Source organism: Doryrhamphus excisus, chromosome 5, assembly GCF_030265055.1.
Source record: "Doryrhamphus excisus isolate RoL2022-K1 chromosome 5, RoL_Dexc_1.0, whole genome shotgun sequence".
Lineage (NCBI taxonomy): Eukaryota > Metazoa > Chordata > Actinopteri > Syngnathiformes > Syngnathidae > Doryrhamphus > Doryrhamphus excisus.
The window spans coordinates 6,644,558-6,660,297 of NC_080470.1; the positions used below are offsets into that span (position 1 = coordinate 6,644,558).

Below are 15,740 nucleotides of genomic sequence, written 5' to 3' on the forward strand. Positions count from 1 at the left end.
GTGTATTGCAGTGCTGCTGACTGGAATTGCTGAGGCTTCTGGTTTCTTGCATCATAATGATGAGTCACCAGTGGGACGGGCAGCTGAGCAGGCAGGAACCAACACATGAGCCAGTAATTGTTTTGAACTAAAAGCTTTGTAGACAGTGGGAACTGAATGGTATTTTCAGCCTTTTAGACTGTAGGTATGGACTTGGAGGAGCAAGAAAACGAGCTCCTTGCTCTCCAAAGTATCCTGGGCTCAGAGGAGTTTGTTCGGCATGGACAAAAGACTGCTGGAGAAGTGAGATTGTCAACAGAACTGCCTTCCGGCTTCATGGTGGCACTCAGAGAAGGTACAGAATCCTCATATGAAAGTGTCTTGTCATTGACTTGTATAGGGTATCATGTGAGGACATTTTTATTGTAAAGCAAACAGTACCCATACTTCAGAATCCGGTTGCATCAGGTCGAATGTTTGTGGTTTGTTAATAGTACAATGTATTGACTCTGATCAAAACCTTCAGACTAAAAAGCCGGTAAATCACGTTTCACATGTGCATGACTAATGTTGACTTTTTCAAAGGTGACACACTGAAACAGTATGAGATATCGTTCCTTCCACCACTGCTTCTGACCTTTGATTTCCCCGAGGATTATCCCTCTTCCTCCCCGCCCTCCTTCATTCTCTGCTGTAGCTGGCTGACACACAAACAGGTAAACAGTTGAACACATCACAATGTGGATTTGTTCCCATGGATCACGTCAGCCATTCTTCTCTGCATCTCTCTAGCTTGGTACTTTGGGGGCTCATCTCATTGAACTCTATCAAGCAACTGGAGGTGATGTGGTGATCTTCTCCTGGGTACAGTTTCTCAGGGACGATACTCTGAGATTCCTGAACATCAGTTCTCTGCTGGAACTTTACAATGAACACAGCACACCGTACAACAGTAAAGACAGAGGTGTCCAGAGTTGTCACCTTACAGATAAATCGGTGGCCAGCAGTCATGACGACTGTGGAGAGTCTTCAATTCCTGAGTCCTGTGAGTTTAGTAAGGACTCTTCTGTCCTATTCAGTGAAGACGAAACCTATGAAGGAGCTGAAAACGACAGAACCACTCACAACCAACCGGTGTCTGGTGTCTCCTTAACTCCAGCACAATCAATCATGGCTGAAATATTGATTCATGATGCAGCCCAAACCCACAAAGTTTTTCAAAGCACAGTATTTGATTGCGCTGTGTGTTTTATGAGCTACCTCGGTTCAGAGTGTGTACAGATAAAGGAATGTGGACATGTCTTTTGCCAGCCCTGTCTATCTGAGTTCTGTAAGCTACAAATAACTGAAGGAAATGTCCACAGCGTCACGTGTGCTCAGGCAGGCTGCACAGCTTTCCCCACACCTGCACAGGTAAGGCGAAAAAATAACTTAAATATTTTAGATGCTGACAATTTTTGTGCTTCCGTTTTCAATTGGAAGGTAAAGAGTCTGGTAGGGGAGGAACTGTTCAGCCGTTATGACCGTCTTCTTCTGCAGTCTACTCTGGACTCTATGGCAGGTGTGTTATTACCAAAAAAACATTCAAACTGATCATTCGGGTAATGTTTTATGTGATGCTCTTCAGATGTGATGTACTGCCCACGGAACACCTGTGCCTCACCTGTGATTCTGGACAAAGCCAGCAATGTTGCACTCTGCTCCGTATGTGGCTTTGCCTTCTGTGTTTCCTGCAAAAAGACCTACCATGGAACAGGTGACTGCAAGGCAAATGGGATGCTGAAGAAACATCAAAAAAATGACCTACAGCAAGGTGATGCAGACCTACCCCAGTCTATTGGTAAGTTTAATTTAAGTAATTATTTGTCATTATAAATATTGCTTTCTGTAATATTTCTGGCTTTTTTGTTTTGCTTTCATTGTTTTGCTATGTGTGTCGCAGAGGGTAAGACAGCTCTGTGGCACGACTACACCACTGGCAGTAAACAAAGGAAACGCTTGCTAGAGAGCAGGTACGGTCGACAAAGTCTGTTTGGCCCTCTTGAGGACTTCCTAAGTGAAGACTGGATGACTTCCAACAGCAAAAATTGCCCCAACTGCTTCTGCAGAATACAAGTACTGTATCATTTATTGCTTTGTTCTACTTTCCTGTAAGTGTATTTTCTGAAAAATGTACATTTTTATGTTCCAGAAAAACATGGGGTGCAATATGATGACTTGCACACAGTGCAGACGCCCGTTTTGCTGGGCCTGCCTGGCCAGGCTTTCGTACCAAGATGCATATAAACACTTTCAGGACAATGGATGTAACCAGTACCAATACAACCTATAACTAACACTCAGGCAGAACACGTTTCTGCTCATATAGTATAAAGTACAAGTCCTGCTCATACTGTATACATGAATACTGTATATTGAATAGACTAAGATGTGTACTTCAGTTAGTGTTGAAGGATTAGTATTTATCTAGTACTGTACAGTTGTCCCTTGTTTATCACCGTTAATTGGTTACGTGAATTTCTGCAAAGTAGGATTCAATATTAATAAAAGGAATATTTTTGTAATTACATCAGTAATGGTGTAAATGTGAGTGCAGATGATTCTCAGTACAAAAAACACATTTTCATTGAGTGGCATATTTCTTTATGGACAACAACATCATGACAATTCTAATGCCCCAGTACATGTCAATCTCCATCATATTGGGCTTTATAGTTCTTTATAGACCATTTAAATGTATGCACAAAATAAGATGGTTGTGTGGAATTAACCTCTCAATAAATAAGTTTGTAATATAAACAAAAAAATTATACTATACCTTATTTCAGTGCAAATATGGCCTACCACTGAGCTATTGAGCCTGATGGTTACAATAATTTAGCATATACCTTCAGGTTTTGTGATTTGAACTGCTCTCAATTATTCCACAATAGCTTGTTGACAACAAATGATGTTCATCAATACAGACAGGTTAGTTTCTTTTTCTCTTCTAATTATGTTTTTAGTGGTATCAATAATTCAAATTAGCAAAAAGAACAGGCCATTCTCAAAAAAGTACTTTTTCAAGTTCATGCAAAAGATACAATCAATTACCGCACATTTTTGCAAGTCATCTTGTGGCCTCATGCAGGCTCAAATGTTCCCAAAAACGAATCTACTTTTTTTTTCACAAAGCTCTGCCCTATAGAATCCAAAGATGTTCTCAATGCTCTGACGTGCTACCACCAGTGATTTCACTAAGACAAAGCCTATTCTAGAAGTGGGCATGGTTATTGACCTCTCCTCTCGTTTTTCTTACGATGAGTGAGTAAAAAAAACAGTTCAGTAGTTTGTTGTCTTGTAACTCCTACCCCCCACAGCTTCTTTGTCCTTATTATATTCCCTTATATTGAGTGTATGAAAAAACATTGCAGCTATTGAAAGTGTCCACTAGCAATGGCTAATATTTACAACACACAATACTTCAAGTGATGATGGGGGCAGCCCTGCAGGACTGTGTTTTGACACTAGTTAATTTTTTATAACCTACCTTCTCACTATAGGTACAGTTGCAGTCACAAGTTTACATACACTCATCACTGCAACGTTGTCCCTCCATTTATTTTTGTACACTTTAGTTTTTGTATGATTTGCTAAAATTTTCCCCCAGTTTTCGTATATCTTGTAACAATCGGGTGCGTCTGTCTTATGCTGTATTGTTACGCAAAATCGAGAGCACCCTACATGTTGATGACTCACTTTTTTCAGTGCAACTGCTAAATAACTCGTCATGGGGCCAAAGAAAGTTGGGAGTACCAGCAATTTGGATAAATGATGGTGAGAAACACTATTGAAGTCAATCTCAACAGGATGTACCGGAAGTCCATTTCACATTATTTTCTGCATGTGAAACTACAGAGTATAAAATAGAGTAGAAATATTTTGGGGGAAATTAGGGACAAATGGAGAACAGGCTAAATAGGCGTCTATTAATGTAAAAGTTAACTAGTAAAGGTAACTTTAAGGTAACTAGTTTAATATTTTGTAATCAGAATAAAATCAGAATATGATTTTCTTTCTGGGGGAATTTGTGTTCATCTTTATAAGTTGTTGTCTACATTGTACATTTTCAGTGACTGGTACACAAGTCTAGAGCACCCTTAGGTGAAGCAAATTAATGACCGAGATTCCACTGTATTTGAAATCGTATTTTTCCAGGATGGAATGATTATGCAAGGTAATATTTTCTCTACCTTACACAAAATCAGATTTACACATACAGCTTCAAATATATACATGCATTGGCCAATTTAAATAAACACGACCAACTCTGGCGGCGGACGAGCGGTTAGTGCGCAGGCCTCACAGCTAGGAGACCCGAGTTCAATTCCACCCTCGGAAATCTCTGAGAGGAGTTTGCATGTTCTCCCCGTGCATGCGTGGGTTTTCTCCGGGTACTCCGGTTTCCTCCCACATTCCAAAAACATGCTAGGTTAATTGATGACTCCAAATTGTCCATAGGTACGAATGTGAGTGTGAATGGTTGTTTGTCTATATGTGCCCTGTGATTGGCTGGCAACCAGTCCAGGGTGTACCCCACCTCTATCCCAGACAGCTGGGATAGACCCTTGTGAGGATAAGTGGCAGAAAATGAATGAACTACCAACTCTGCCAAGAAGAGAGGTCAAATATCCAGCCAGAATAATGGAGCTTGTTGAGTGCTACAAAAAGTGTGCTAAAGGATATTTCATCAAAAAATAGAATACTACAGCACATCATTAAAGATCCAAAATTACCATGATGAATACATGTAAATAAAAACTATATATCAGTGTTCTAAATTGGTTTATTAAGTGAATGCTCTCTAGATGGATCAGAACCCAAAAGTATTTGGCGGACCAGTTCAGTCAAAAAAAAAACAATTCCTCAAAATTGTCCAATAAGCTTAGGGATTGGAATAAATCATACCAAAATCAATAAACATGGCAAATCTGTGTTAATATGACTACCTACTTATAGTCTTTGACTATTTTCTTGTGTAATTTCCATCTAAATCCACTAATGTGATTAGTGCTGATGAGTCAACACGTCTTCCTGATAATAAATACATATTTACAGTGTAATAGCTCAACATTTACCTAATATTCAACACAATGCATGTATATATTTTTAAATACACTTTATATCTTGATATAATTTGATATATTTGCCTTAAACATTGTTTTATACAGAACCGACCAAGAATATAGAAAATGAAATCATAACTACATTTCCAGAAGATTACTCTTAAGCCATTTTTCCAAAGAAGGCACAAGCAAGGCCAGCCAAGGTGACGCATTAAGTCTGATACAAAGAACTGCTGAAGGTCAGCTAAGGCCAACAGATTTGTTTCACATGTTTCATGTTTCTCCCACATGATATTGGTTGTGCTTTAGATTTGATCTGACTTTTACACAAGATAACCACAATCCGCTTTTTGTTAAGTGACCCACACTCTGTAGATCTCTCCTTACATGTGTTGCAAAACCTTTTATGTACCGAGATCCTGAGTTACAATTAAAAAAAAAACAAAACGGGTGGATCAGAAATATATGTCTCTTGTATAATTTAGATTTGAAATTTTCTTGGCAGACCCAACATTTTGTATCTGATATGAGGGTTTTTCATACAAACTCCCAACAGCATTTTAATAGTAATCCCATAATAAAAATGCCCCCATTTACCACTTTGGTCTTGTGTTCTTCCTCCGTCCTTCTTTGTTCCCATTTCTTCTCTGCGTTCTTAGCTGTAGCCCAGGTTCTCCATCTCGTTTCGGTACCTTAACTCAGACACTTTAGCTTTGTGTTGCTTGCTTTCCAGATGCTGTCTGAAGTCTGTTTCCTGTTCCGCTCCACAGTTGCACATGGAGCAGTAGAACTGTCCACTGGGGGTCACACACATCGCTAGATCCCTGGGGATCCGCTGCCTTGGTCTGGGGTTGTAGTATGGCCCTGGATCAAATACAGAAGGAGAGAAAGTTGGAGGTTTAAGCATATTGAGGTATTGAGAGTTACACAAGTGTTATCATTGGAAAAACTATGTAAACTATGAAACATATGCCTGTGTAATGGCTAAAGATAGTGCGCATTTACCTTGCAAGGAGGTAAGTAGCTGAGGGCTACGACGATTTTTTACCAGTCTGTACTCGCTGCCGTCTTTCCTGTTCCTTCTTGGGGTTACTTCGCTATTCCCATCCCTGAAACAAAATATCTTCAGTAATACTTAGTTTCAGTGATCTTGTCAACATGATGAGATGCATATTAAAGTGTAATTATTGGAAGCTGTAGATCTGCGGTCACATACTGAAAAATGAAAGCCACTTTTTGAGATATGCTAAGAAGCAGGCGGCCGAGCGATTATCTATCTATCTATCTATCTATCTATCTATCTATCTATCTATCTATCTATCTATCTATCTATCTATCTATCTATCTATCTATCTATCTATCTATCTATCTATCTATCTATCTATCTATCTATCTATCTATCTATCTATCTATCTATCTATCTATCTATCTATCTATCTATCTATCTATCTATCTATCTATCTATCTATCTATCTATCTATCTATCTATCTATCTATCTATCTATCTATCTATCTATCTATCTATCTATCTATCTATCTATCTATCTATCTATCTATCTATCTATCTATCTATCTATCTATCTATCTATGAGGATAAATAAATGATAAATAAGATAAATGAATGAATAAGAAGCAGAGGTGTGGACTTTTGATGACTTTGTATATGACTTGACAATATCAAAAGCTTACAATTCAACATCATTTTGTTGTTAAATTATATTTTTAGTGTGCCCCGGGTCAATACAAAAACAGCTACAGACTACAAATGGCCCCCGGGCCTCACTTTTGACACCTGTGTTGTAGATAAATACGGACTCGACAACATTTTTCCATTTAGTTGCGCTTCAGTTGTGAGTGCAGTCTCTGAGCCACAGCAATCAGAGCAAAGGTGAAGTGAAAAGCTGTCAGCCAGTTGGAGTGCAGCGTTTTCTTTGCTTGTCACTCCGAGCAAATGCTGAGCAGTCGGCACCTCAAGAACTTGTCATAACCACCTTGCTGTCATCACTGCTTTTCGTCTACACCCCTTTTGGTTCTCTGCCAATGCAAACATTATTGAAATTCATATTCAAATTAAGACTGTCTAGGTGCAGTACTCATAAAAAGTTTTCCAGTGTCCTTGAAGTAAACATGCACCGTTGTTGTCTATTTAAAGGAAAACAGCACAGTGTCGACGTACATGTTATTGTTGTTCTGCTGCGCCTCGGCCAGTCGTAGTTTCTTTGCGTGGTTCTTGCCCTGGTAGTGAGCCTGTGCGACTGACAGTGAGCTGAAGGAGGCATCACACAGCTTACAATAATCATTCTCTGTGGCCAAAATGACCCGAGTGGGGCCTTTATACAGAGCCTGCAGACACAAGGACAAAGCAGTACAGTACAAAAACAGAAACAGGAGCAGCAGGTATTCAAGAAGACCGACCATTCAAAAGACTCTAAATCAGGGGTCTCAAACATGCGGCCCCGTGGGCCAAAAGCGGCCCACAGGACACTAGTTTGAGGCCCCCTCCTTGATATGAAAGTTTAATGTTAGTGCGGCCCGCGCAAGTTTGATATGGATGCTGTATGGTATCATGTACGCAGAAAAAATTATTACGTTTGATTAATGTTCATGTTAAAGGTTAAATAACTGTTAATAGTTATCCTCCCTATCCGTGTGGAAGTGGTAAGTTTTTGGCTATTTAAGTTTAAAGGAAATAACTTGAAGGCTACCGTTTAGGTCGCTAGCTCTCTAGTTTGCGAGTTAGCATGTGTCTCAAGACCCTGCAGTTGCGCAATATGTTGTAAATAAAAAGAGTATAAATGTGACTATAGTCGTGTTTTGTCATGTCTACAGGGCTCTAATAATGCTTTGTTAATTTTAATCTGAAAAAAATAATTTGTCTACCCACCAACTATATGTGGTTTCTTAAGTTTTTATTATTTGCCGTTTTATTATTATTATATTTATTAATTACTGATTGATTGATTTTCTTTATTCTTGATTTGTTTATTTAGTTTTTATCTTATTTTATGTAGAAAAATAAAAAGTAAGATATTTGAGAACAGTGGAATGTTTTATCAGAGCTTTTCTTGTAGAAAATTGGAACCAAAGGGAAGTTTTTTTTTGTTTTTAATAAATGCGTTTTTTTGGGGTTTTTTTTTTGGAAAACCTGATGCAGCCCAGTCTCACCCAGACCCGAGCTCCAGTGGCCCCCAAGTAAATTGACTTTGAGACCCCTGCTCTAAATGCTGTCGTGCTGCAGTGAGTGCTATTCATAGAATGAGTCTTGGCGGGTATTGTATATGTTCCAAATGAAGTACGCTGACAACCTGACAGTGTTATTACCTTACCTCCTCCTCAGAGAAATCTAACTTCTGTTGGCAGACTGTCTACTTCAGCAGCACACACAACGCTCTCCCTCCGTTGAAAGTAGGTCACTCAGTAGGTTGTTACTGTCTTACCTGCCTTGCGGTATCGCCGTCGTTGGATCCTGAGATGAGGTTTGTCTGACCAGAGACCTCGAGCACTTCAGGGATTCTGATGGCTGGAGGCTGTTGGCTGCCAGCGTAGAAATTTCGCAACTTTTTACTGTGGTTCTTTCCCTGGAAAGAAGGAGAAAGTCAGACCGTACGCAAGGGATCTGCAGTTTCCTTCAAAATGATTCGACCCCCATTTATTTTCAAAATGTACGAACATTCAATAGATGGCCAATTAATTTTTTTTTTTTAAATAATTATTTACATCGATGGCATGGTGGTTAGCACGCAGACCTCACAGCTAGGAGACCAGGGTTCAATTCCACCCTCGGCCATCTCTGTGTGGAGTTTGCATGTTCTCCACGTGCATGCGTGGGTTTTCTCCGGGTACTCTGGTTTCCTCCCACATTCCGAAAACGCTAGGTTAATTGGTGACTCCAAATTGTCCATAGGTATGAATGTGAGTGTGAATGGTTGTTTGTCTATATGTGCCCTGTGATTGGCTGGCGACCAGTCCAGGGTGTACTCTCGCCCGAAGACAGCTGGGATAGGCTCCAGCACCCCCCGCGACCCGCGACCCTCGTGAAGAAAAAGCGGTAGAAAATGAATGAATGAATGAATTAATTATTTACATCTATTCATCTAAAAACTTTGCAAATACATTCACAATGAGGGCTGAATCATTTTGAGTCATACTTGTCAACCCTCCCGTGTTCCCACAGAATCTACTCTATTTTTTGTCGCTCTCCCATTGAATTTCCAAATAAATTTGCATATTTTAGCTTTCCTCAAAAAACATTCCTTATTTTCCTGTCCCGAGTGCAAGTCTTGTACGCACTGAATGGCTTTCATCGGCTAACCTGGTAGTGAGCCTGCGCCTGCTGAGCTGAGTTGAGGGTAACATTGCAAAGTTTACAGTACAATGGTTTACAAAGTTCTTCCAGGCCCAAAGAGTCCTCCTGCTCTCCCCCACTCAGAGGAGAACCCTCATCCTGGGGCTGCTCGCTGGCTGAGGCTGCCTGATCCGCAGGAGTGCATGGAATAAGGCCGCACACTTGGGATGAAATTAGCGGAGGTCCAGACCTTGGATGCAGTTGCGTGGGTTCTGGGCTTGGAGTAAGAGGGGAGGACAGGGGACTGGGTGGCAGGGGGAATCTGTTAGCTCCAGGAGGCACCGGGGTCACCAATGCATGTGCACAGTTCAGAGGTGGAGGCCCCAGTGGTTGTGTGAGGTCTATGGAAGGAGGCACCATTGCTTGTGAGCGGTCTAGACACGGAGGACCCAAGGTGTGCATCATGGAAGGAGGTGGGGCTAGGGTGTGTGGAGGAGCAATGGCAGGAGGCCTCAAGGTGTGAGTAGTGGTGATGGGAGGTGGCCCCAAAGTCTGGGAGGGAGCCATATTTGGGGGTCCAATTGCAGGAGTGGGGCCGACTGGTGGTGGGCAGAGTGTCTGTGTAGGCACCATTGGCGGAGGTCCCAGCTGGTGCACAGAGTCCATGTGTTGAAAAGGCTGCTGTGGATGGCTGAACAGGCTGAGGGTAGGCTTCAACATGGCCTCTGGACCTGGAAAAAGGAGAATATGTACTTATAAAATACATTGATATGAATTTAATCCCAATTAGTTGTTGTTAAAAAATACAAGAATGTTGCAAGCACTGTTGTGGTGAGCAAACAGCCGCCTGTGGGCTACATTCGGCCCGCCAAATGTCTTTCACAAATATCGAAACTGTAGCTTGTAACAACAAACTGTAACATGACTTGAAGTGTACCAAAAAAAATCCAAACAACACAACATCAACACACAAAGCCACTAGACTACCCAGCATGCCTTGTGGGCATTTGGAAATAAGTGTTATGTTTAGCGCTTAGTTGTTGTTTATCACCCATGTAGTAGTTTATGATGCGATGCGTTAACTTACTGTGGATGTGTTTTTTTTTGGTTTTGTTGCACCGTGAGCAAGCATTACATTCTGTTTGATGACCACTTCTAATGTTAACCCCATGTGGCCCACAATTTACCCACCCCAGCCTTATGCGGTTGAGGAAGGAATAAAACGGCGAAAATGAATGTAATATCTAATCGTATGTCTGAATAATAATGACGGCGGTCGAGTGGTTAGCGCGCAGACCTCAGAGCTAGGAGGACCAGGGTTCGATTCCACCCTCGGCTATCTCTGTGTGGAGTTTGCATGTTCTCCCCGTGCATGCGTTGGTTTTTTCTCCGGGTACTCCGGTTTCCTCCCACATTCCAAAAACATGCTAGGTTAATCGGCGACTCCAAATTGTCCATAGGTATGAATGTGAGTGTGAATGGTTGTTTGTCTATATGTGCCTTGTGACGACCAGTCCAGGGTCCTTTTGCCCAAAGACAGCTGGGATAGGCTCCAGCATCCCCCGCGACCCTCGTGAGGAAAAAGCGGTAGAAAATGAATGAATGAATGAATGAATGCAGTTTGCCAATAAAAAAAACAAGCTGTGGCCTGAAAGTGACCCCTAGTACAGACTACTGTATACATACTTATGTATACAGGGATTTATCCCCATATGACTATATAATATTTAAAAAATGAATTGATTGTAATAACAGTGGATACTTAACTATTCTAACATTTTTACATGAATCTAAGCAACCTGACATTAGGCAAAAGTATGTAGAGAGTATGAAGAAAGGCCGAAGGCAGTCGGCATATGAAAACGTGGGCACGTGGTAACACTCTCCGTAACAGAGGAGCTTCACACTCAAATGAGGATTGGAAAGATTAGGATGAGCTAGCACCCGTGCAGTTTAGCGCACACACTATTACACATAGATGCACACACACACACAAAGTGACAATAAAACCCTCCGGCAGGCTGAAGTTGGGTGTTACACAAATAGGTTGTAGAAGTGTGCTGGAGAGCGATAGTGATAGACAATGTTTTGGTGCATTTGTACATTCTTTCGGTGACACATTGTGCGTCTGTGCCATTGTAGGGTCAGTAATAGGTCAACAGCTGTGTCGTAGCTTTCATCTGGAATCCTACTGGGTGCCCAATGGCAGCATTTCATGGACCCAAAATAACACACTGGGCTGTTTGTGTTTCCGATGTTGCTCAGCGTCAGGGTGTAGGTCCAGATAGTCACCTGGCCTGTCTGACCTCAGGAGAAAGCTATGCTGGACCTTACCACACGGTAGTACTGTCAGCTGACTGACTGCTTTGGGATGTGTTGCTTGCATGCATACGTACAAGCAGTTCTCATTCCGCTGCAAAACATTTGTACTACTATTTCTACTATAGAAAACCAAAGAAGGATGAGTACACTGTACACAAAATACACAAAAATGCAATAAATCCCAAATACATCTTGAGCTGATGTCATCACAGAGACGTCCCCATATATTCAAACATAATACTTCTTATCTTAGTGTTTCGTCATCACAGCCACTTATATGCTGCATCAATCAAGTATACAAGAGGAATAAATACTTGCACACAATACAAAGATTTTAAAAAGAAGCCAAACTCCATTTCTCCATCATGAACACAATTTATGACCTACTGTAGCCAGACACCGAGAGGGTTAGTGGCTTAACTTTTAAAGAGATGTAATTTCGTCCATCTTTAAATACTAGCAATGACTGACATGTGAGCTCTTGGAAATGCAGAAATATCCCTGCTTGTAAAGATTTACGAAGCAATGCGATACACGACTGATTGATGAGCACTTACTATACATGCATACATAAAAGCAAGATATTTATATGAATCTTAAAATGTTAGGATTGTTTTTCACTATTAAAATCTGGACACACGTTCACTGTTTTCCATCCATTCATCAAATTTCTATACAAGGAGAGCCTACCGTTTTGAGTCAAATGCAAGATATTTTATGCTCTGCTGAATATTCCATAAACAAGGGGTGCGACTCAGGTGTCATTTTCTACACAAAGCTTGTTTCTTATTGGCCCTCAGCATTTTCAAAAAATACAATGAATTCATTATATAATAATAATAATAATACATTTTATTTATATTGCACTTTACATTACAGAAATGTCAAAGTGCTACAAAGAAAGCATAAAACCTACAGTGAAGCAATAAAAAAAATATAATAATATATATTATTATATCACACAAGAGAATGATCTACTATGCAGAAGAAGACAAATCAGCCATGGATGACAAAGGGACTGCAAAATGCATGTAAGAGGAAAAATACGTTACATAGGAGATTTATAATACAATAAACTAAAGAAGCAGAAAACAAGTAAAAGGCGTATAAAAACAAGTTAACATTTGAAGTGTATGTAAGAATATTATAGTAAATAGACATTGAGAGGGTGAATGAAAATACATTTCTAGGTTATAATAGATGACAAAATGAGCAACAAAGTGGCAAGAAATACTTCATACTCAACATAGTACATTTTTCTGGATACTCAACTATCCTCTGGTTGTACCATATCTAAAAGTACACTTAACTCATTAATTTTGCTACAAAAAAGGTCAGTCAGGATAATCCACAACAACAATTATAGCTAAATAGCTAAAATTTTGGATTAAATTGTGATCCGTCAAAATTATCATCTGTCAGAATTCTTGTTTAGTTTGAAATCATGGCATACAAAACCTCCACATAATAATCTCACGGGATCCAATGAGAAGCTCTAAATAGGCCAAGTGTCCTTTTCTCTACTGCTTCTATCAATTATGGAGCAATGAGAAGCACATGCCTACTGCGCTTCTTTTTCTGCATCACTGAGCAATAAAAAAAGAGAGGAAGCAAGTACCAAACATGTATCCATACACTGGCTGTACTGCTGTATTACACAATATACACAACATCTACTCTCATACTTCAAATGGTATGTTCAACAATTTACGTAGCGTGACAATTCCAGTAATGTTTTATTTATATTCAACATGGAAAAATAACAGACAGAATTTTTTTTAAATTGAGAATGGATGAATGATAATTCATTTGGATAATGTACAAATGCTGTATATAATATGTTATATTACTTATAATAAGGGGCAGCAGCACCAGCTGCTCGTGGAGAAGAGCAATACATGCTTTCATGATGTGTGTCCGTCTTAAGTGTCCGATAAGACCGATAAGAGTCTCTAGAATTGTTACTAGACACTTTTTTTTGAAGAACAGAGCATTCGCAACATTAATCCCTCCCGTTACTCATCTCATTCTCTGGCATCCACTGTGCAGAGTTGGGAAGCTCCATTCACAGACAGTCCCATTATAATGCGTTATAACGTCCAATCGATTTATGGTAAGCAATATATTTATTTGCGACAAACAAATGCATAAGAAACACCGAATATGCCAAAACATTTTCTGCATTTATCAATCACATATTTCACAAATCAAAAATATGTCCAAAGATGTCACATAACATTTGCTCCCCTGCATATTTGCTGATTTTCTTTGCTTTAATTTTAAATCACTTTTATTGTGAATCCAGCAGAGGGCACTGTATCACAAGTCAATTCACCCAACATTTTCCAGCAGGAAGCTGCATTGACAAAACATGGTTGTTGTATAACTGCATGTGAGTTGTTTCTTAATGTGTAAAATACATGTTAAAATGTGTTAAATAACTGTGATAGGCATTTTATAGTGTTTAGCAAAAATAGGCATTTTTAGGGATTATATGGGTACTTCAGGTTTTTCCGCCATTCCCTGAAGGTCTAGGACCCCAACCCCCACAAATTTATATATTGTATGGACTAAATGTTGCCTGTCATTGGCATAAATAGATGAACAAGGATGCATTATTTTCTACCAATAATGATTTCCGGACTGATTAAGCAGAATTAGATCAGTTTGTACAGTCTCTGGGGGTTGCTATGATATGCTGTCATCAATTATTTCTTTGTATGGCATTTGGGTGAGTGACAGTGATTGTAATTTCTATTTGAACAGCTGTTTAGTGACAAGGGATCCTTTTTGCTGCAGCATACTGGTGAGGCTGTGGGCTGTGATGCAGGAACACCTTCTGCACTGTAGGACTGCTACATGTCACCATCAGATGTACTGACTCAAGCCAGGAGAGCAAAGACTCACTTATCATGTCAACAACCCTCAAGCGTGGAAAAAAAAAGCCAATGCATATGCTTAAATTGCTTAAAGGCAATGATATATGTCCCACCTCTGCATAAAGAAACAATGCAGTTCCAGAGAAACCCTTTTAAACAAACAGCTACATCTGCACAATAAAACAATAATACCTCTGGTTTCATTTTCTCCATCTCTACAATCTCTGGTGAATAAAACCCTGCTGACATCCACTATCACGTCATGCAGGTCCTTACCTGGCAAAGGGGAAAGATAATGGCTGCTAACAGTCGCTGAGGTATAAGTCCTGTGATATTCTGCACTCTGGTAGTACACTGCATCCCGGTTCCTCAGCTGCAGCGCCATCACTGCAGCCAAGTTATCTATCTCCACAAACTGGGCGGCTGGATGGCCAGTATGACAGCCGCGACCACTCGCTCACAAACGGCGGTGTTCACAGCAGGGGTCGCATCCATCTAAGGAGCGACATAAGACGGGGGAACGATGCACTCGGCGAGTGTAGGGCAAACACTGCATCGTCGTGTTGTGCGTTTAATTGCAAGGAAAGCCTCGGATTATGAAAGAGAGAGACGCGCTGTCCATGTTTATGTAGCACCCCCTTCATAATGGTATAGTCTATTTCCGATACCACCGCTGTTGATTTGCATGGGCGGTAATGATGACATGTTATAAATACACTTTATGTGCGACCTTCTTGAAGAAGTGTGCGATACTGTAAATTGTTGGTATCGATCCGATACCACACCACACCAGCGCCAGTATTGCCGGATACTTTTTATTGAACATTTTCAATATAATTGAATGAGTTTGTCATTTTGTGTTTAATTTGTTGATTGTGATTATCATCATAATAACACACAAGATAGATATTTTAGGCAAGGGAAAAACAATATTATCAACAATTATCAGAATATTTGTGGATAATGTGAGACTCCTTCACTGTATAAACGAATGAATGTTGTAATTTAACGTATCTTTTACTCTGTTTACTTGGTTTTATTCAACTCCATTTTTCTGTAAAGTGTCTTTGAGTATTTTGTAAAGCGCTATACAAATAAAATGTATTATTATTATTATTATTATTAAACAGAAATAAAGCAATACAGATAAAAATAAAATAAAAATAGGAA

General features: G+C 39.9%; 2 protein-coding genes across 2 annotated transcripts; one reads left to right on the top strand and one right to left on the bottom strand.

Annotated features, from left to right (window-relative positions):
* Positions 1 to 185: 185 nt before the first annotated feature.
* On the top strand, positions 186 to 2,665 carry LOC131129757 (E3 ubiquitin-protein ligase RNF14-like). Its single transcript, XM_058073597.1, has 7 exons — positions 186 to 334; positions 565 to 695; positions 772 to 1,392; positions 1,462 to 1,540; positions 1,607 to 1,819; positions 1,922 to 2,094; positions 2,171 to 2,665. The coding sequence occupies exons 1-7, from the start codon at positions 187 to 189 to the stop codon at positions 2,309 to 2,311; spliced, it is 1,506 nt and encodes a 501-aa protein (XP_057929580.1). The 5' UTR covers position 186; the 3' UTR covers positions 2,312 to 2,665.
* On the bottom strand, positions 2,392 to 15,112 carry zmat3 (zinc finger, matrin-type 3). Its single transcript, XM_058073598.1, has 6 exons — positions 14,847 to 15,112; positions 9,397 to 10,100; positions 8,522 to 8,662; positions 7,261 to 7,427; positions 6,090 to 6,193; positions 2,392 to 5,948 (listed from the first exon to the last, which is right to left on the bottom strand). Exons 1-6 carry the CDS (start codon positions 14,953 to 14,955, stop codon positions 5,740 to 5,742), a joined length of 1,434 nt encoding a protein of 477 aa, XP_057929581.1. The 5' UTR covers positions 14,956 to 15,112; the 3' UTR covers positions 2,392 to 5,739.
* Positions 15,113 to 15,740: the final 628 nt, after the last annotated feature.

Coding starts and splice junctions, on each gene's coding strand:
- LOC131129757 (XM_058073597.1), top strand. CDS start 187: ATGGACTTGGAGGAGCAAGAAAACGAGCTCCTTGCTCTCCAAAGTATC. Junction 1,820..1,921: donor AGACCTACCCCAGTCTATTG/GTAAGTTTAATT, acceptor TGTGTGTCGCAG/AGGGTAAGACAGCTCTGTGG. Junction 2,095..2,170: donor ACTGCTTCTGCAGAATACAA/GTACTGTATCAT, acceptor TTTATGTTCCAG/AAAAACATGGGGTGCAATAT.
- zmat3 (XM_058073598.1), bottom strand. CDS start 14,955: ATGGCGCTGCAGCTGAGGAACCGGGATGCAGTGTACTACCAGAGTGCA. Junction 8,663..9,396: donor AGGCGCAGGCTCACTACCAG/GTTAGCCGATGA, acceptor CCTTCTTTCCAG/GGAAAGAACCACAGTAAAAA. Junction 5,949..6,089: donor GCTACTTACCTCCTTGCAAG/GTAAATGCGCAC, acceptor TATTTGATCCAG/GGCCATACTACAACCCCAGA.